The sequence below is a fragment of the Bombina bombina genome, chromosome 6 (assembly GCF_027579735.1).
Source record: "Bombina bombina isolate aBomBom1 chromosome 6, aBomBom1.pri, whole genome shotgun sequence".
Classification (NCBI taxonomy): domain Eukaryota; kingdom Metazoa; phylum Chordata; class Amphibia; order Anura; family Bombinatoridae; genus Bombina; species Bombina bombina.
In genome coordinates this window covers 1,016,684,350-1,016,701,768 of record NC_069504.1, presented here as the reverse complement: position 1 = coordinate 1,016,701,768, position 17,419 = coordinate 1,016,684,350, and the positions used below count along the sequence as shown (strand labels likewise).

The window sequence follows — 17,419 nt, the reverse complement described above, 5'->3', positions numbered from 1 at the left end:
AAAAGTTACCGTTAAAATGCTTTTAAACCATTTATTTTACATATTGTTTGTATACAGAATAGATTATTCATTTCTGATGCATAAATAAAAAACAATTTGACATATTCATGTCTCAACGTTAGCCTCTTTGAGTACAGTAACAACTGTCGTCCTGCTTTTTGGATGTTAGATGGCGCTAAAGAACATTAGGCTATTTTGTAAAGCTCCGTATTACTCGAGTGTTTGAGCTATACGACGATCCGTAGTGCTTTGCTTTCTGCTCTGCATTGTGGGAGCTGCAACAAGATGGCGGTTGGTATCCTCTGCCGGGCAACCAATGCCCGTACAATGTCACGTAAGTCACAAGCAGTCTGAGGGTTGTAGCAAGTGCTTATTCTTGAACAGGTGAAAACAGCAATCACGATATAGACGTGACTATGAGGAACGAGACTTAATATAAAGAGTGACCGCTTAATTTGACAGGTGACAGTAAGTGAACTCTAGGTAAACATGCGAATCCCCCTAATCGCGTTTATACACAGAGATCTACCACATTAGTCAATGCATATATGTATAAAATGCCAGTTGAACTTTGTGTGATTGCTGAGTTTATATAGTTTTCCTACAGATGCAAGCTGTCAATATAGGTGTACCTGGTATATTGACTATATGTTGCAAGCAAAGTAAAAGCTATCAGTGATAGCAAAAATACTTTGGTAATACAGTTTTTCCAATCATTCTAATCCAAATAACATTCTTAAAGGGACATAAAATGACTTACTGCATGGGGTAATATAAAAATAGCCCCACTGTATAGTATAAATCACTTTTTTTCTAATACACAGTGACACATTACTAGTAGTAGAAATGTGTAATTTTATAAAAATTAAAAGATTTTCTATTGTCACCCACCATCCACCCAAAAAAAAAAAAAGAGGCAGCTTTTGTTCCTGTAGCCAATTAGAAATCAGGAATGGCTCCCCTTTTCAGCTCAGGAGCCCCTGCAATCTGTATACTTGGAGAATTTCAAAGTTTGTTTTGATGTTCCATGTAAAATTATTGCTTGTAAACCTCTACTACTGTAGTCAGACATATTTTATAGCTATTTTTTAATGTCTAAAGGGATAGAAAGGTCAAAATTGAAATGCACATGGGAGCATTTCAATTTTAAATACAGATATATGTGCAATATAATTCCATTAGCAAACAGCAGGATACTCGCATATGCTTTTAGTGCCCAGTGCAACAGCATTTAAACGCTGTGACTTGTAAAACAAATTAAAGGGACATAAAACAAGTTGGGATATAGACAAAATATAATATGTACTTTAATTACTTTACCTGCAAATTTGGTAATGGTAAAGCTCTAACTCCCCCCACATAATTCCTTTTATGGCTGTATCTATTATTATTATTATTATTATTATACTTTATTTATGAAGCGCCAACATATTCCGCAGCGCTGTCCATGGATACAATTCATTTAAATAAAACAATACAAGACTTGTAAAAGGCAGGACAAAATTTACAAACACATACAGGAGGGATTGAGGGCCCTATTCCCTTGAGAATTTACAATCTAGAAGGGTAGGAGGTTGAGAAACAGGAGGTGAGGACTTCACGATTTGGAAAGATGTTAATACAGAGTTAGATGAGGGAAATGTTAGGTAAGTGAAGTTAATTTATTATTGAGTTGGGTGGTATTCTTCCCTCAACAGAAAAGTCTTCAGGGAACATTTAAAGGAAGACAGATTAGGGCAAAGCCTGACAGCACGAGGGAGAGTGTCCCAGAGGGTAGGTGCTGCATGACAGAAGTCCTGCAGTCTAGCATGAGAAGAGGTGATAGTTGCGGATGCAAGGAGCAGGTCATTGTTGGATCTTAGTGGACAGACTGGAGTATACTTGTGTATTAGAGAGGATAGGTAGAGGGGAGCGGCGTTGGTGAGAGCTTTGTATGTAAGGGTGAGAATTTTGAATTTAATTCTGCTGTGAATGGGGAGCCAATGAAGGGACTCGCAGAGAGGTGCAGCAGATGCAGATCGATGGGAAAGGTGGATCAGCCTGGCGGAGGCATTTAGGATGGATTGAAGGGGGGAGAGGCGGGAAAGAGGAAGGCCAGCGAGTAGGTTATTGCAGTAGTCAAGTCGGGAGATAACAAGGGAGTGGAATAGTTGCTTTGTGGTGTCAGCGCTCAGAAAAGGGCGAATTTTGGAAATATTGCGTAGATGGTTGCGGAAGGATGTAGAAAGTGATTGGATATGGGGGACGAAGGATAGATTTGAGTCAAGTGTGACTCCGAGGCAGCGGACTTGGGGCGATGGGGAAATGGTGATGCCGTCAACAGGGATAGAGAAGTCAGAAGTCGGCGTAGAACTTGAGGGGGGGATAAGAAGGAGCTCAGTCTTGGACATGTTAATCTTTAGGTGGTGAGAGGCCATCCAGGAAGAAATACCAGATAAGCAGTCGCTGACATGAGAAAGGACAGAGGGAGAGAGAGCAGGGTTGGAGAGGTAGATCTGGGTGTCATCAGCATAGAGGTGATATTTGAAGCCATAACTGTTGATAAGTTTACCCAGCGAAGAAGTATAGATGGAGAAGAGTAGAGGACCCAGAACAGATCCTTGAGGTACTCCAACAGACAGAGGCATAGGAGAGGAGGAGTCGCCGGCAAATGACTCAGAAAAAGACCTGTGGGAAAGATAGGAGTGAATCCAGGAAAGAGCAGTGTCACAGAGGCCAAAAGAGCTAAGGGTCTGTAGGAGGAGGGGGTGGTCAACTGTGTCGAAGGCAGCTGAGAGTTCGAGTAAGAGTATAGAGTAGTGGCCAATACTTCTTGCAGAGAGAAGATCGTTTGTAACCTTGGTAAGGGCAGTCTCAGTTGAATGTTTTGGGCGGAATCCGGATTGCAGTGGGTCAAGCAAGGAGTTGGTGGACAGGAAGTGGGTTAGGCGATTGTAAACTAGTTTTTCAAGGAGTTTTGATCTTAGTGGAAGCAGTGATATGGGGCGGTAGCTTTCAGGAGAATTAATGTTGAGGGATGTTTTTTTGAGTATGGGAGTGACTTTTGCGTGTTTGAAAGAAGATGGGAATGAGCCGGTAGAGAGAGATAGGTTAAAGATGTGGGTAAGAGCAGGAGTGAGGGTGGAAGATAGGGAAGCTATTAGATGGGAAGGGATAGGGTCGAGTGGGCAGGTAGTGAGGCGTGAGGAAGATAGTAAGGAAGAAACTTCATTCTCAGTGGCTGGATGGAAGATAGAGAGGGTGACAGAGGGAGTAATTGGGCCTGTTGGAATATTGCAGGTTGGTGTTGGGATGTTGCTTCGGATAGTACGTATTGTTGTTTTGGTAGAATGCAAAAGTGAACAGGGATAATCTGCTGGAGCATGACTAGAAGCTGTGAACTCAGTTGAAATACAATGCCTGTGTCTACTCACTGATAAGAGGGGTGGAGCACAGTGCTCCAGACAGCATGGCTATGTTATTAATTTTGCTTACTTTTGAAAATGCCAGCAGGCATGGTGTTTGAATCCTCATCATCTAGTCACACTTACATAGCATATGTGTGTATGCCACTGAAACAATATTAACTTTTTACTGGAAACATTTTTGCTAATGGAAGTATAATGCAAAAAAACTTCTATTCAAAATTGAAATGCACTCAAGCTCATTTCATTTTTGACCTGTCTATCCCTTTAGTTGTTGGTATGTGTTGAGGAAGTGTTTTTAAAGTGTAATGATTTGAGAATAGTAAATTTAGCAAAAGTGAAATTAGCACATATACTTAACAAATCTTTTCAAAACTTAATTAAATTGCTTACGTTTTTTTAGGTCCCAGGATTATATCCCTTGTGACATCTGTTCCCATTGTACTACAGCAGAGAAAAGTTCACCATGCAGTTATCCCCCATGGAAAAAGTGGACGTTCCGCTGTCAGTGGAGTTGTTGCCACTGTGTTTGGGGCTACAGGGTTTTTGGGTCGATATGTTGTCAACCGATTAGGTAAAAAACAATGTGATCTAATACTTTTTCATTCTGTGTAAACTGCAAGTTTAGCAAGCATTAAGCTTTTTGTTTAAGGGCAATAATCTCACTATCAAATAGTTCACCAATTTTATTTAGAGAATTACTTCTTCCAATATGTCTCTGAAATATACGCTACCCATGAATACTTTATTACATTTTCATCCATTGATGCTTTTCCAATTATTGATTATAAAGTCTATTCTTAATATTTTTGTAGTTGTTATTTTTTGGAAGTTAAACTTGAATTACTTTGTAATTATCTAAAGCTTAGACTGAAAGTCAATCCTAGCGTTTGTAAAACGCTAGGATTGACCATTGTAACAAATAAAGGTGACTTTCATTCATGAAGTATAAAATACTTCATGCTGAAGGATCCTTTATTTGTTTCAAGCTTTTGCCGTTCTGAGCTTCTAAGGCAGCCCACGGCAGATCTCTGTTTTGCTTGAGAGGCGATGTTTTCACCTCTTAGCCAATAGCTATGCAGTAAATCCGGCTTGGCGCCCCTTGGGGCCAGATTTCCCGCACACTATTTGCTAAGAGGTAGAAACGTCACCTCTTAGCAAAACGGCGTTCTGCCTTAGTAGCTCAGAACTGCGAATGCTTGAAACAAGTAAAGGAGCTTTCAGGATGAAGTATTTTATAGTTCTTTCACAAATTAAAGTCCCCTTTATTGTTTCAATGGTCAATCCTAGCGTTTCACAAATGCTAGGATTGACTTTCACTTTAAACTTTTTTTTATCCCTAAAGGGACACTGAACCCAAATTTTTTCTTTTGTGATTCAGATAGAGCATGGAATTTTAAGCAACTTTTTAATTTACTTCTATTATCAAATTTTCTTCATTCTCTTGGTATCTTTATTTGAAATGCAAGAATGTAAGTTTAGATGCTGGACCATTTTTGGTGAAAATCCTGGGTTGTCCTTGCTTATTGGTGGATAAATTCATCCACCAATAAAAAAGTGCTGTCCAGAGTTCTGATCCCAAAAAAAAAGCTTAGATACCTTCTTTTTCAAATAAAGATAGCATGAGAACGAAGAAAAATTGATAATAGGAGTAAATTAGAAAGTTGCTTAAAATTGCATGCTCTATCTGAATCACGGAAGAAAAAAAATTAGGGTTCAGTGTCCCTTTAAATGATCGTCTTATAATAAATAATGTATGCATATATGGACGGAAAATAGCTGTTTTCAAAACTAGTAAAAAATTGACATCATGTACTAGAACAGTGGAAGATGACCATAGCAGCGTCATGCAAGAGAGAGTTACCAAATAAAGTGCGTGATAACATAGATGTATTGGTTTTTACTACTGCACTACATATAATGCTTTTTTCAATCAGTAAATCTGTTTTTAAAAAACATAATCGGACATCTTCAGCTGATTCAAATTTATCAACCAATAACCAGCTATGCAATTTCTAGCGGCATAACCTACAACACACATTTGGAAATGCAGCAGCTGATTACTGCCATATCCACACGTTTGCTAGAGGAGATGGCACTCTGATTATTCTTTTGTAATAACAATAATAAGGTCAATAGAAATATCTTACTCCATGATATTTGTTTTCTCTCTTCAGGATATGAATGTAAATGATGACTGAGTGCATATGTAATTACCTACCGGGTCGGCACTATGATTAGTGGCAAGACACAATTTTATACTGTATAGTGATGATAATGAACATGTATAATACACTAATAAACACAACACTCTGCACTATATTATAACGCAAGGCATCTGTACACATGCTGCACTGTATAATTAATGCAGAGTATCTATACACTGAAAACCTATATGCTGCACTGCATAATGATGTTGAGGGTTTATACACTGAAAAGCAGAACAGCCCTGTATAATGATGGGTGCCTATACACTGATATTGAGCACTCTGTGCTGCATAATAATGCTGAACATTTATACACTGAAAATGAACACACTGAACTGTATAAGTATGCCAATTATCTATACAATGAAATTGGACTTTTCTTGCAATATATCACAAGTTGAAGGTTTCTCTGTGTTCCTACTAGTGCACATAATCCTCAGTAATACCCATTAGGTTGACGATGGCGGTGAGTCCTGCACCTGTAAATGGCTCCACCGACTTTTATGAAGGCAGCTAAAGTTTTGCAGAGAGCACCGGGACTGTGCAGGGAAATTTTACCGCCAGATGCTTTCATCTTTTCTGGCTGACATGCACTCTCTGCCTCCCTATGTTTCAGGGAGTCCCCTCCCATTAATTTTGGTAGCTAAAAAATATAAACATTTAAATAAAAAGAAATTGTCATGCACCAAATATGCCCTCTCCCCAAAAGGGCATCCTTAGGCGGTCGTCTAGTCTGCCTCTATTATAGCTCTGACCCTGATTACCTACATTACATTTTTTTTTTATTCTTTGTTTTTATATTTAATATCTTTCAATTCTAGGGAGAATGGGATCTCAGGTCATTATACCACACCGCTGTGATCAGTATGATATTATGTATCTTCGTCCTATGGGAGATCTTGGACAAATAATATTCATGGTAAAAAGAAATCTGCTACTAATATTTTGCAAACAGAGTTTCTAAACCACAATAAATTATCGTACTTTGCATATGCAATGATGAATATTGCAGTAGATACTGAAACTTGTGGAATGGCATTCTATGTGATGTCTACAAGCTTCTAAAAATATAAACCAGATAACATCTTTGAAGAAAAGTGAGGGTGGTGAATACTGGTTAATTGGGGTTGTGTAGAAATATATCAGCGAGAGAGAGGGAGATAATTTTATTTGCTTGAGAGAGGAGGGGTGTGGTAGAACAGATCATAAAATCTGAAATTGTATTGGGCCAAATTTTTACACTTTGTAGCATTTGTCTGTAAGCAACTCGAAAACCTCCAACCAGCTGCGCATATTTAATTTATTGTGATTATATTGTGTATTTAATAACTTTTTGCATTTCAACTGTTTGATTTTAGGAATGGAATGCAAAAAACAAAGATGCCACGAGAAGAGCCCTTGAAAACTCAAATGTTGTCATCAACCTTGTAGGGAGAGAATGGGAAACAAGGTGACTTATTTTATTTTTATTAAATTAAGAAACATATATATTTTTCTTCTCACAGTGTATTGCTGTCATTTTCACACTGTATATTTTTTTTTATTTTAAGAAACATTTTAGTCTTCGGGGTGGTTTATACTTATTATTGCAGCCTAGAGGTTAAAGGGACAGTAAAGTCAAAATTAAACCGTTAGGATTAAGACAGAGCATGCAGTTTAAAACAAAACTTTGCATCGGCACACAGATCTGTTGGCAAGGATTGTTATTTTTGTTTTTATTTATTCTGTTGTTGTTTTTCTTTTTCTTTTTTTGCTCTTCGTGTAAACTTTTCAAAAAAACGTTGTTTGATTTTAAAAATCCTCTAAAGAACATATGCGTCAAATCCATTAAAAAAATATATTTTTATGTATGGTACCATTCTAGTTAAAATCCATTCATTTTCTGTTTAACAATATTGCTCTTGTTTGTTTGTTTTTTGTTTTAGCAACTTTGGATTTGAGGATGTGTATGTGAACATCCCAAGAGATATTGCTGCCTTAGCGCGGGAAGCTGGAATACAAAAATTCATTCACATGTCCCATCTGAATGCAGACATTAAAAGTCCCTCAAAGTATTTGAGGACAAAGGTAATATAATTTGAGTAACAGAGATATCAATAGTATTAAAATGTTACTTATTTAATATGTGTTTATAATTATGCCAGGTTTATGATTCCTCTGAATTTGCAGTTTCAGTTATTTGGTTTATCATTCCACCATTTACCAAATTACATTTACAGTCTGTAACTGGTACCTTGCATTTGGATGACAAAAATAGAAGAAAAATCATTATGCTTTTGAATTGATGTGAAAGGATGGTAGTAATACTTGGCCTCAGCTCAGTAATACTCGTGTGAGAGCGCAGGGATCCAAATGGTTAAAAGCTCAAATCAGTCTTGAAGGCCCAGCTTCTAGATTTCCTCCTTGCTGGAGTAGGTAGAAACAAGCTGAAAAAATACAAAAGGGAAGGCGAACAAGCGCCACACAGAAGATTTAGGCGTAGAATGTAAGCTTAGGAGCCGGCCCATTTTTGGTTCAAACAACACTTGGGTAGAAATTGTTGATTGGTGGCTACATTTAGCCACCAATCGGCAAGCGCTGCCCAGGTTCTGAACCAAAAATGGTCCAGCTCCTAAGCTTACATTCTTGCTTTTTCAAATAAAAATACCAAGAGAACGAAGAAAAATTGATAATAGGAGTAAATTAGAAAGTTGCTCAAAATTGCATACTCTATCTGAATCATGAAAGTTTAATTTTGACTAGACTATCCCTTTAACAAGAAAACAAAGAAAATGTGCCAATAGAAGTAAACTAGTTTAAAATTGTATGCTCTATCTGAATCATGAAATAATTTTTTTGGGTTTTATGTCCCCTTTAAAGGCACAGTAAGTCATATTTTATATATAACCAGATTTTGAAACTTCCACTGGCCCTGAACAAGCTTTTGTTCCCTGACTGGGTATAATTTGCATTATTGACAATAGTGTACTGTGTATTTAACCCCTTTAACTATTTAAACACATAGGTACAATTCTGCTCTGGAGCTGCAAATTGAGCCAATCAGGAGTGGCAATCACTGGCAATTTCTTAATAGGTCTGAAAGCTTTATTTTTTCCTTGCAGCAATCACTGGAATCTTGTCTTGGTGTTTACCAAGTACTCCATGCACTTTGCATTACAAAGTGTCTAGAAAAAGTTGACTCCCATGCATTTTTAAGAGAACTTGTGTAGGATTCTCTCCAATTATCAGTCTTAATAGAGATTGCTAACATGCCAGTCTTGTGGGGTATACACAGTTTTTAATGTTTTTTTTATTTCTGGTAATTTGAGGAATAATTGTCGCTGATAAAGGAGTAGGTTTATTAATAGCGTAAGATAGTTTGGCAGTGTGTAGCAGGTTGTATAACCGGTTTACATTTGGGAATATAGATGTGCTGTGATGGAGACCTTGTGAAATTATTCAATATTTAAGGTAGCTAAAATCTTTCCCACCTGGCTCTGCAAAGTGCTACAGGAGTTTATTTACATCTGGCCCTAATTGCCCACAGCAAAGGAGACCATAAAAATGCAAAGTTTTTAAGGAGTATATCCATAGTCTGCTCTGAAATAGTATTACCCTGCAAATTTTTCTGACAAAATTACAATTTTAGATGGTTATACAACCAAATTTTTTGTATTGACCAGAAACAACAATAACAATGCAGAATTGAGACATATGTGAGAAATCTAAACCGATACTGGTCTAATTTTTAAACACAAACAAAACATTATTAAATCATGTTGGAAAGCAGACACATTATATCATGTTTCTTTACAATATTTCTTTTGGAATAAATAGAAAGCAATTATTTGTAATTATATCTAAATCTATAAGTGTAACAAAGAAAAACAAAATTTCTAGCAAACTGGGAACTGGTAGACATTATCTATCTTTTTAAACAATAACAATTTTGGAGTTGACTGTCTCTTTTAAGTTATAGCATGGCACAGGTACCCCTTTATCTAAACTGATTGGGTCGGAAGATGGTTTGGATTTCGGAATATTTGTATATTTATATCTATAAAATGAGAGAGGGGATGGCACCAAGTGTAGGCAACAATATCTTTTGTCATTTAGGCAATAATTACATGTCATAATAGAGCTTATGCATGCAACCTAAAGGCAGTTTATATCCTTTTTAATACTTTTGTATACATAGTACAATCAGAGAGATAGCACAGTACTGTTATCAGAAAGTTAATAGTTGTTATTTTAGATAAATACAGACTAGCATTTGCATTTAAGAACACCCAACAAATAACTTTTATTGCTTTCTAGGGGGGAAAATGGCAATTTATTATAATTTTAAAAAATATTAATTTAAACGATTTCAGAATAATTTTGGATTTGGGAATATGTAACTGTAGTTAAATTTGACCTTTTTTTGTTTTGCTTATCCAAATCTAGGCTGTTGGAGAGAACGTTGTAAGAGAAGAGTTCCCAGAGGCCATAATACTGAAGCCCTCAGAAATATATGGCAGAGAGGACAGATATTTCAATCATTATGCAAGTATGAATCTTTCTAATAATTCTTAATGATGGTGTGTATATGTATGTGTGTGTGTATGTATGTATATATATATATATATATATATATATATATATATATATATATATATATATATATATATATATATATATATATATATATATATATATATATATATATATATATATATATATATAAAGGTACAAGTAGAATGTGGCCACTCAGAAAACTGAGTAGACACAAGCGTTACTCTGTAGTAGGCGCTAGTCAGGAGTGGGTAGGATATAATGGCAGCTATATAAGACAAATACTGGTTGAGATGTATAACCCCAGTCAGTAAGAGTGAATGTGTGTACAAGGATTTAACAGCGCCTATATATCCACTACAGCTTAAGATATGTATAATAATAATGATGAAAAATAGTAAACTAGACAGTTCATATAAGTCCTTAAAGTGTATTTAGTCAGTGGTGGATCTCCAACATACAGTTGATATGAAGTAATAGATGGTATTTAATACCCTTATCTGGTAAGGGTATTAAATACCATCTATTACTTCATATCAACTGTATGTTGGAGATCCACCACAGACTAAATACACTTTAAGGACTTATATGAACTGTCTAGTTTACTATTTTTCATCATTATTATTATACATATCTTAAGCTGTAGTGGATATATAGGCGCTGTTAAATCCTTGTGTGTGTGTATATATATATACGTGACCCTCGATTTACACCGGTTCAATTTGCGCCGTTTCAGAATAACAACCTTTTTTCAGTCATGTGACTGCTATTGAAAAGCTTTGAAAATCAATGCACTAATTAAAATAGCCAGTAGGTGGAGCTGTCCGCTTGTTTTGCAGCAAAGTTATGCAACTTAACAGCCTTAAATTGATCTGTGTACACAGATCAGACCAGGTCTACCAAGCAAAATATAGCAGGCACTTCCCTATTATCTTCTTGTCTAGCAGCTTGAGGTGAGGGTGCCTAACTGCCTATTAATCACTGCAGATTGAAATGCATAGAATAGGTGCAGACCCAATATTATCTAACATGCTAACAATGCAGAGAACTGATTGCAGAAAAATGCAAGTAAAAAAAGTTTTTGTTCATTAAACGTAGTTTGATGATGATGTAGTCTGTTGTGTAATTATTTTATTAGGTGATGTTTAGCAAATGTTTTTGTTCATTAAACTTAGTTTGATGATGATACAATCTATATTATTAATTTTATAATGCTGTTTAGCATTTAAAGTCTTCATTTTAAAGCTTTAAAAATAATTTATTAGGTGTTACTTATGACAATTTTGTGAGGGGCCTGGAACCTAACTCCCTCACTTCCCATTGACTTACATTATAAACTGGGTTTCAATTTACAACCATTCCTCCTGGAACCTAACCTCGGCGTAAACTGAGGGCTACCTGTATCTCAAAAGAGAGAGAACAGCACTCCTGAGATAAAACAAAAGCTAGAATAACTTCCATGCCTGTTTTCTATTTCTATTCTATTGCAACTCAGGGTACGCGTTCCTTTAGCACACTATGCCTTTTCACAGAGAAAAAATATCCTGTAGCATATCAGTCTGACTCTGCCCAATGACAGTCCAGCACCAAAATACCAGGCTATTCTTCTCTGAACAAGAGAAACAACAACCCCAGACAATCGTTTCGGCCTACTGTGGGCCTCGTCAGTGAGGTGCAGTTGTATCTCTCTAAGGGCGAGTGTGCAAGGAGTCCACATCTGGTTTCCCCCATTACTCTTAGGGAGACCCAAGAGTAATTTGCATGCTGTTCTATCTCTTCTGATCAAGGAATATCAAGGAAAAGGGGCTGGGGATCAGGATCCAGTGTGTATCCTCAGTTGTCCACAACACTTAAGCAGGCACGAAGAGATTTGAATAATCCTTTAATGTATAAAAACATAACGTTTCGGCCTCACATGGAGGCCTTGGTCACAAAAACACACATCACAGGCATACAACACATCCCAAAGTGCTACCTTATATACCCCATCCCCTAAACCTGATAATGGTAAACGATGCCCAAATTCATTGAGAACAGCTGAAAGAGGTCTAATTGATCCCTGTGTCATCACAGTGAGACCGTAGTCATAACAACAAACAGCACCACATAGGTATTTGCATAAACAGCAGACCACATGTCGGCATTATGTGATGACGTCATACAAAATATGCGTGTATGCTCGTAACATACAAAGCGTGACAACATAGCAACAGCTTATCAGAGCACTGGAGGCGGAAACACCGCCCCCAGCTAGACACGCGTCACCATGGCAACAGACCCCAAAGAATTTTGAGCCCAAACGTAACAGGTTAATATAATTAACTAAACAATATTACACATACAATTCAGATCGGTATTGTATGTGTAATATTGTTTAGTTAATTATATTAACCGTTTATGCTTAGGCTCAAAATTATTTTTGGGGTCTGTTGCCATGGTGACGCGAGTCTAGCTGGGGGGCGGTGTTTCCGCCTCCAGTGCTCTGATAAGCTGTTGCTGTGTTGTCAAGCTTTGTATTTTACGAGCATACACACGTTCCCTTGACAAAGAACGCCATTTTGTATGACGTCATCACATAATGCAGACATGTAGTCTGCTGTTTATGCAAATACCTATGTGGTGCTGTTTGTTGTTACGACTACGGTCTCACTGTGATGACACATTGATCAATTAGATCTTTCAGCTGTTCTCCATGAATTTGGGCATCGTTTAGCATATCAGGTATATAAGGTAGCACTTTGGGATGTGTTGTATGCCTGTGATGTGTGTTTTTGTGACCAAGGCCTCCATGTGAGGCCGAAACGTTATGTTTTGATACATTAAAGGTTATTATTCAAATCTCTTCGTGCTGGCTTGAAGGGACACTGAACCCAAATTTTTTCTTTTGTGATTCAGAAAGAGCATGAAATTTTAAGCAACTTTCTAATTTACTCCTATTATCAAATTTTCTTCATTCTCTTTGTATCTTTATTTGAAATGCAAGAATGTAAGTTTAGATGCCGGCCCATTTTTGGTGAACATCCACCAATAAAAAAAGTGCTGCCCAGAGTTCTGATAAAAAAAAAAAAGCTTAGATGCCTTTTTGAAATAAAGATAGCAAGAGAATGAAGAAAATTTGATAATAGGAGTAAATTAGAAAGTTGCTTAAAATTGCAAGCTCTACTTGAATCAAAAAAGAAAAAATGTGGGTTCAGTGTCCCTTTTAAGTGTTGTGGACAACTGAGGATACACACCGGATCCTGATTCCCAGCGTGCGTGCGTGTGTGTACACACATTTTAAATTAGGGGGAGATAAAAGGTGAGTTTAAAATCCTCCACTACGCACAAAATATATTAAAAATAACTCATTGTGTAGTTCATTAACAAATCTAGACAGGCCCAGAGACTTGTTTTCCCACAGAAAACCTCTGAATTACACGGTTTCCAATGCAGCAAAGGATTCTGGGTAAGATATGCAAATTAAGTACACAATGACACACCTTTTTACTTCAGTCTGCTGTTCACACAGCTTATAAACTTAGCTAGGGTTAGTGCAGTGATCAAGTTTATAAGCTGTGTGAACAGCGATACTTTGGCGTAAAGGGAACCTGCTGAAAAGCAGACTGAAGTAAAAAGGTGTGTCATTGTGTACTTAATTTGCATATCTTACCCAGAATCCTTTGCTGCATTGGAAACAGTGTAATTCAGAGGTTTTCTGTGGGAAAACAAGCCTCTAGGCCTGTCTAGATGTGTTAATGAACTACACAATGAGTTATTTTTTCTATATTTTGTGCGTAGTGGAGGATTTTAAACTCACCTTTTATCTCCCCCTAATATAAAATGTTGTTGTATTCTGCCCGGAATCAACTTCACCCAGCAGTGATTCTAACCTTCTCCCAGCTGATGAGTGGCAAAAACCATGAAACAGTCTTTCCTGGGATGGTTATGAATCACTGCACTAACCCTAGCTAAGTTTAGAAGCTGTGTGAACAGCAAAACTTTGGCGTAAAGGGGACCTGCTGAAAAGCAGACTGAAGAAAAATTTTCTTTATTAGGATATAGCAACCATAAAAGCGACGTTTCGGACCTACATGGTCCTTAATCATGCATAGTTAAAAGACAATTAAACAAACATTTAAAAAGGGTATCTGGGCCAATCAGGTTTCAGTTCTCATTGCTAATTGGTTTAACCCATACCTATCCAGGTTTTACAAACTACAATATAATAGTGACCTCTAATGGTGCCAGAATATATACCATGTTATAAAATTATAAAAACAAATACAAATCATAATCCCTATTCAGATCATGGTGATGTAATGTATTTAAACGCTTAATCCACCATACCTCTTTTTGTTTAAATTTTCGTTCCCTATTACCCCCTCTTCTATGGTTGGGGATATGGTCAATTACTTGGAAACGAAGTTGGCTGACTGCGTGTCCCATATGTGTGAAATGTGCAGATACAGGAAGTGATAGGTCCTTTGATTTAATAGAAGCTTTATGTTGGCTAAATCTATCCCTGGCGGCCTGGGTGGTCTCGCCAATATAGCAAAGACCACATGGGCATTTGAGTAGGTAAATTACATAGTTGGTCTGACATGTGTATAGTCCATTAATGGTATATTGTTTCCTTTTGTCATTTTGTGCCAAGAATTTTCCTTTTTATAATTGAATTGCACTGTGCGCAATGAAGACAAGGATAACAACCCTTATTTGGTGTAGTCAAGTAATTAATACCGGGGGATTTAATTGTGCCTACATCTGCTTTGACAATATTGTCCCTAAGATTTTTTACCTTTCTGTACGATGGCATAGGGGGCAATTTAAAAGAATCAACTTCTGGATTATATTTCGACAATAAGTTCCAGTATTTCCTCACTATTTTAAAGACATCATTGCTCTTATTGCTGTATTCCATAGAGAAAACCAATCTGTTTGAACCTTTCTCTGTTATACTTTGTTTTTTGTTTTGTCTTTCATCCAATTCCTGGATGCTCTTATTAATGGTTTCCCTTTGGTAGCCTCTTTGGATAAATTTATTGCCCATAGATTTTAATCTTTCTGGCAATATACCCTGATCCTTACCTATTCTCCTTGTGCGAAGTAGCTGACTCCTAGGTATAGATTTAAATACAGTCTCAGGATGGAAACTTTCATATCTCAACAAAGTATTTCTATCCGTAGGTTTAGTATAAAGATCAGAGCTTAGTTTACTACCATGCTTGTATACTGTGGTATCTAAAAAAATAACCTGTTATGTAGAATAATGAAAGTGTGAATCTAATGCCCACCATTGAGGCATTCATATCTTCAACAAACTGTAATAAAGACTCCAATGAGCCCCCCCATATGCCAAAGATATCATCAATATATCTTAGCCACAGATTACAACAGCTGATGAATGGCTGATTGCTATAGACAAATTTGTTCTCAAAGCCACTCATGAACAAATTGGCATATGAGGGGGCTACATTGGAGCCCATAGCTGTTCCTCGTTTTTGCATGTAGTAAGTGTCTTGGAAAAGGAAATAGTTACAATATAGTACAAGTCTTAACATGTCATCAACAAAATCAATCTGGGATAGATTATATAATCTGTCATCCAAAAAGCTTTTTATAGTCATTAGACCGGCCTCATGGGGGATAGAGGTATAGAGATTTACCACATCTAGTGAAAAGATTAACCATGTCTCCTCTACTTCAACCCCTGTAAGTTTTGTGAGAAAATCATTTGTATCTTTAATAAAAGATTTTTGTTGTTTAACAAAAGGAAAAAGAATTTTATCCAAAAAAATGGAAACATTAGAAAATACAGAATCAGTACAAGCCACAATATGGCGTCTTGGCGGGTGGGAAAGATTATTATGCACTTTGGGCAGTGTGTAAAAAAAACTGGTGTTATGGGGTATTTATTGAACAGAAAATCATAGACTTGCTTAGAGATGATGTTATGTCCTAAAGCCCTATCTAGTATACCTTTAAGCTCTTTCTGTATCTCACTGAGTGAATTGTGATCCAATATTTCATAAACCCCTCCATCTGACAATTGTTGGAAGATGTCCTGTATATAGTAGTCAGTGTCTAATACCACTATCGCTCCGCCCTTGTCAGCATTTTTTATAGTGATATTTTTATTATTTTTCAAGGTAGATATAGCCTCCCACTCCCCTTTGGTTAAATTATGGTGTCACTATTATATTGTAGTTTGTAAAACCTGGATAGGTATGGGTTAAACCAATTAGCAATGAGAACTGAAACCTGATTGGCCCAGATACCCTTTTTAAATGTTTGTTTAATTGTCTTTTAACTATACATGATTAAGGACCATGTAGGTCCGAAACGTCGCTTTTATGGTTGCTATATCCTAATAAAGAACATTTTTCACCTTTTAAAGAAGAATTTTGTACTGTGGTGCTGTCACATTTTCTTTATATGGACTGTGTACATTGGAGTTTTGCTGATACTCCTTGGTGACAAGCACACAGGTTGAAAATTAAACATAATTTATGGTGCTGGACTCCAACTACTATATATATATATATATATATATATATATATATATATATATATATATATATATATATATATATATATATATATATATATATATATATATATATATATATATATATATATATATATATATATGTGTGTGTGTATATATATATATATATATATATATATATATATATATATATATATATATATATATATATATACATACATACAGATGGCCCTCGTTTTACAACGGTTCAATTTACACCGTTTCACAATAACAACCTTTTTTTCCAGTCATGTGACTGCTATTGAAAAGCATTGAGAAACGGCGCATTTATTCAAATAGCAAGAAGGTGGAGCTGTCCGCTTGTGTTGCAGCAAAGCCAAGCAAGCTGAAATTAATCAGTTTAACCAGACCTGAGCTATCGAGCAGATTTCAAAGGAACAAGATCTTCCTGTCTAACTCAGTCCGGATTGGAATTCATAGAAAGAACTGTTTGCAGAAAAAATGCAAGAGAAGTCTGTGTTGTGTGATTATTTTATTAGGTTTATAATGCTGTCTAGCATTTAAAGTCTTCATTTCAAAGCTTTAAAAATAAATGTATTTGGTGTTACTTATGACAATTTTGAGAGGGGCCTGGAACCTATCTCCCTCACTTCCCTTTGACTTACATTATAAACTGGGTTTCAATTTACAACGGTTTTGATTTACAACCATTCCTTCTGGAACCTAACCCTGACATAAACTGAGGGCTACCTGTATATATATTAAATAAGAAGGTAAAAAAGCAATTC

The 17,419-nt window shown here is 36.4% G+C and overlaps 1 protein-coding gene across 1 annotated transcript in view; it reads left to right on the top strand.

Moving 5' to 3' along the window:
* The first annotated feature begins 226 nt into the window (after positions 1–226).
* NDUFA9 (NADH:ubiquinone oxidoreductase subunit A9) overlaps positions 227–17,419 on the top strand; it is an 81,725-nt gene continuing 64,532 nt past the window's right edge. The window contains exons 1-6 of the mRNA XM_053718737.1: positions 227–334; positions 3,808–3,978; positions 6,433–6,530; positions 6,970–7,061; positions 7,537–7,678; positions 10,037–10,139. Coding sequence (XP_053574712.1) covers positions 286–334; positions 3,808–3,978; positions 6,433–6,530; positions 6,970–7,061; positions 7,537–7,678; positions 10,037–10,139 — 655 coding nt within the window. The 5' untranslated portion in view covers positions 227–285. The remainder of the gene's footprint in view (positions 335–3,807; positions 3,979–6,432; positions 6,531–6,969; positions 7,062–7,536; positions 7,679–10,036; positions 10,140–17,419) is intronic.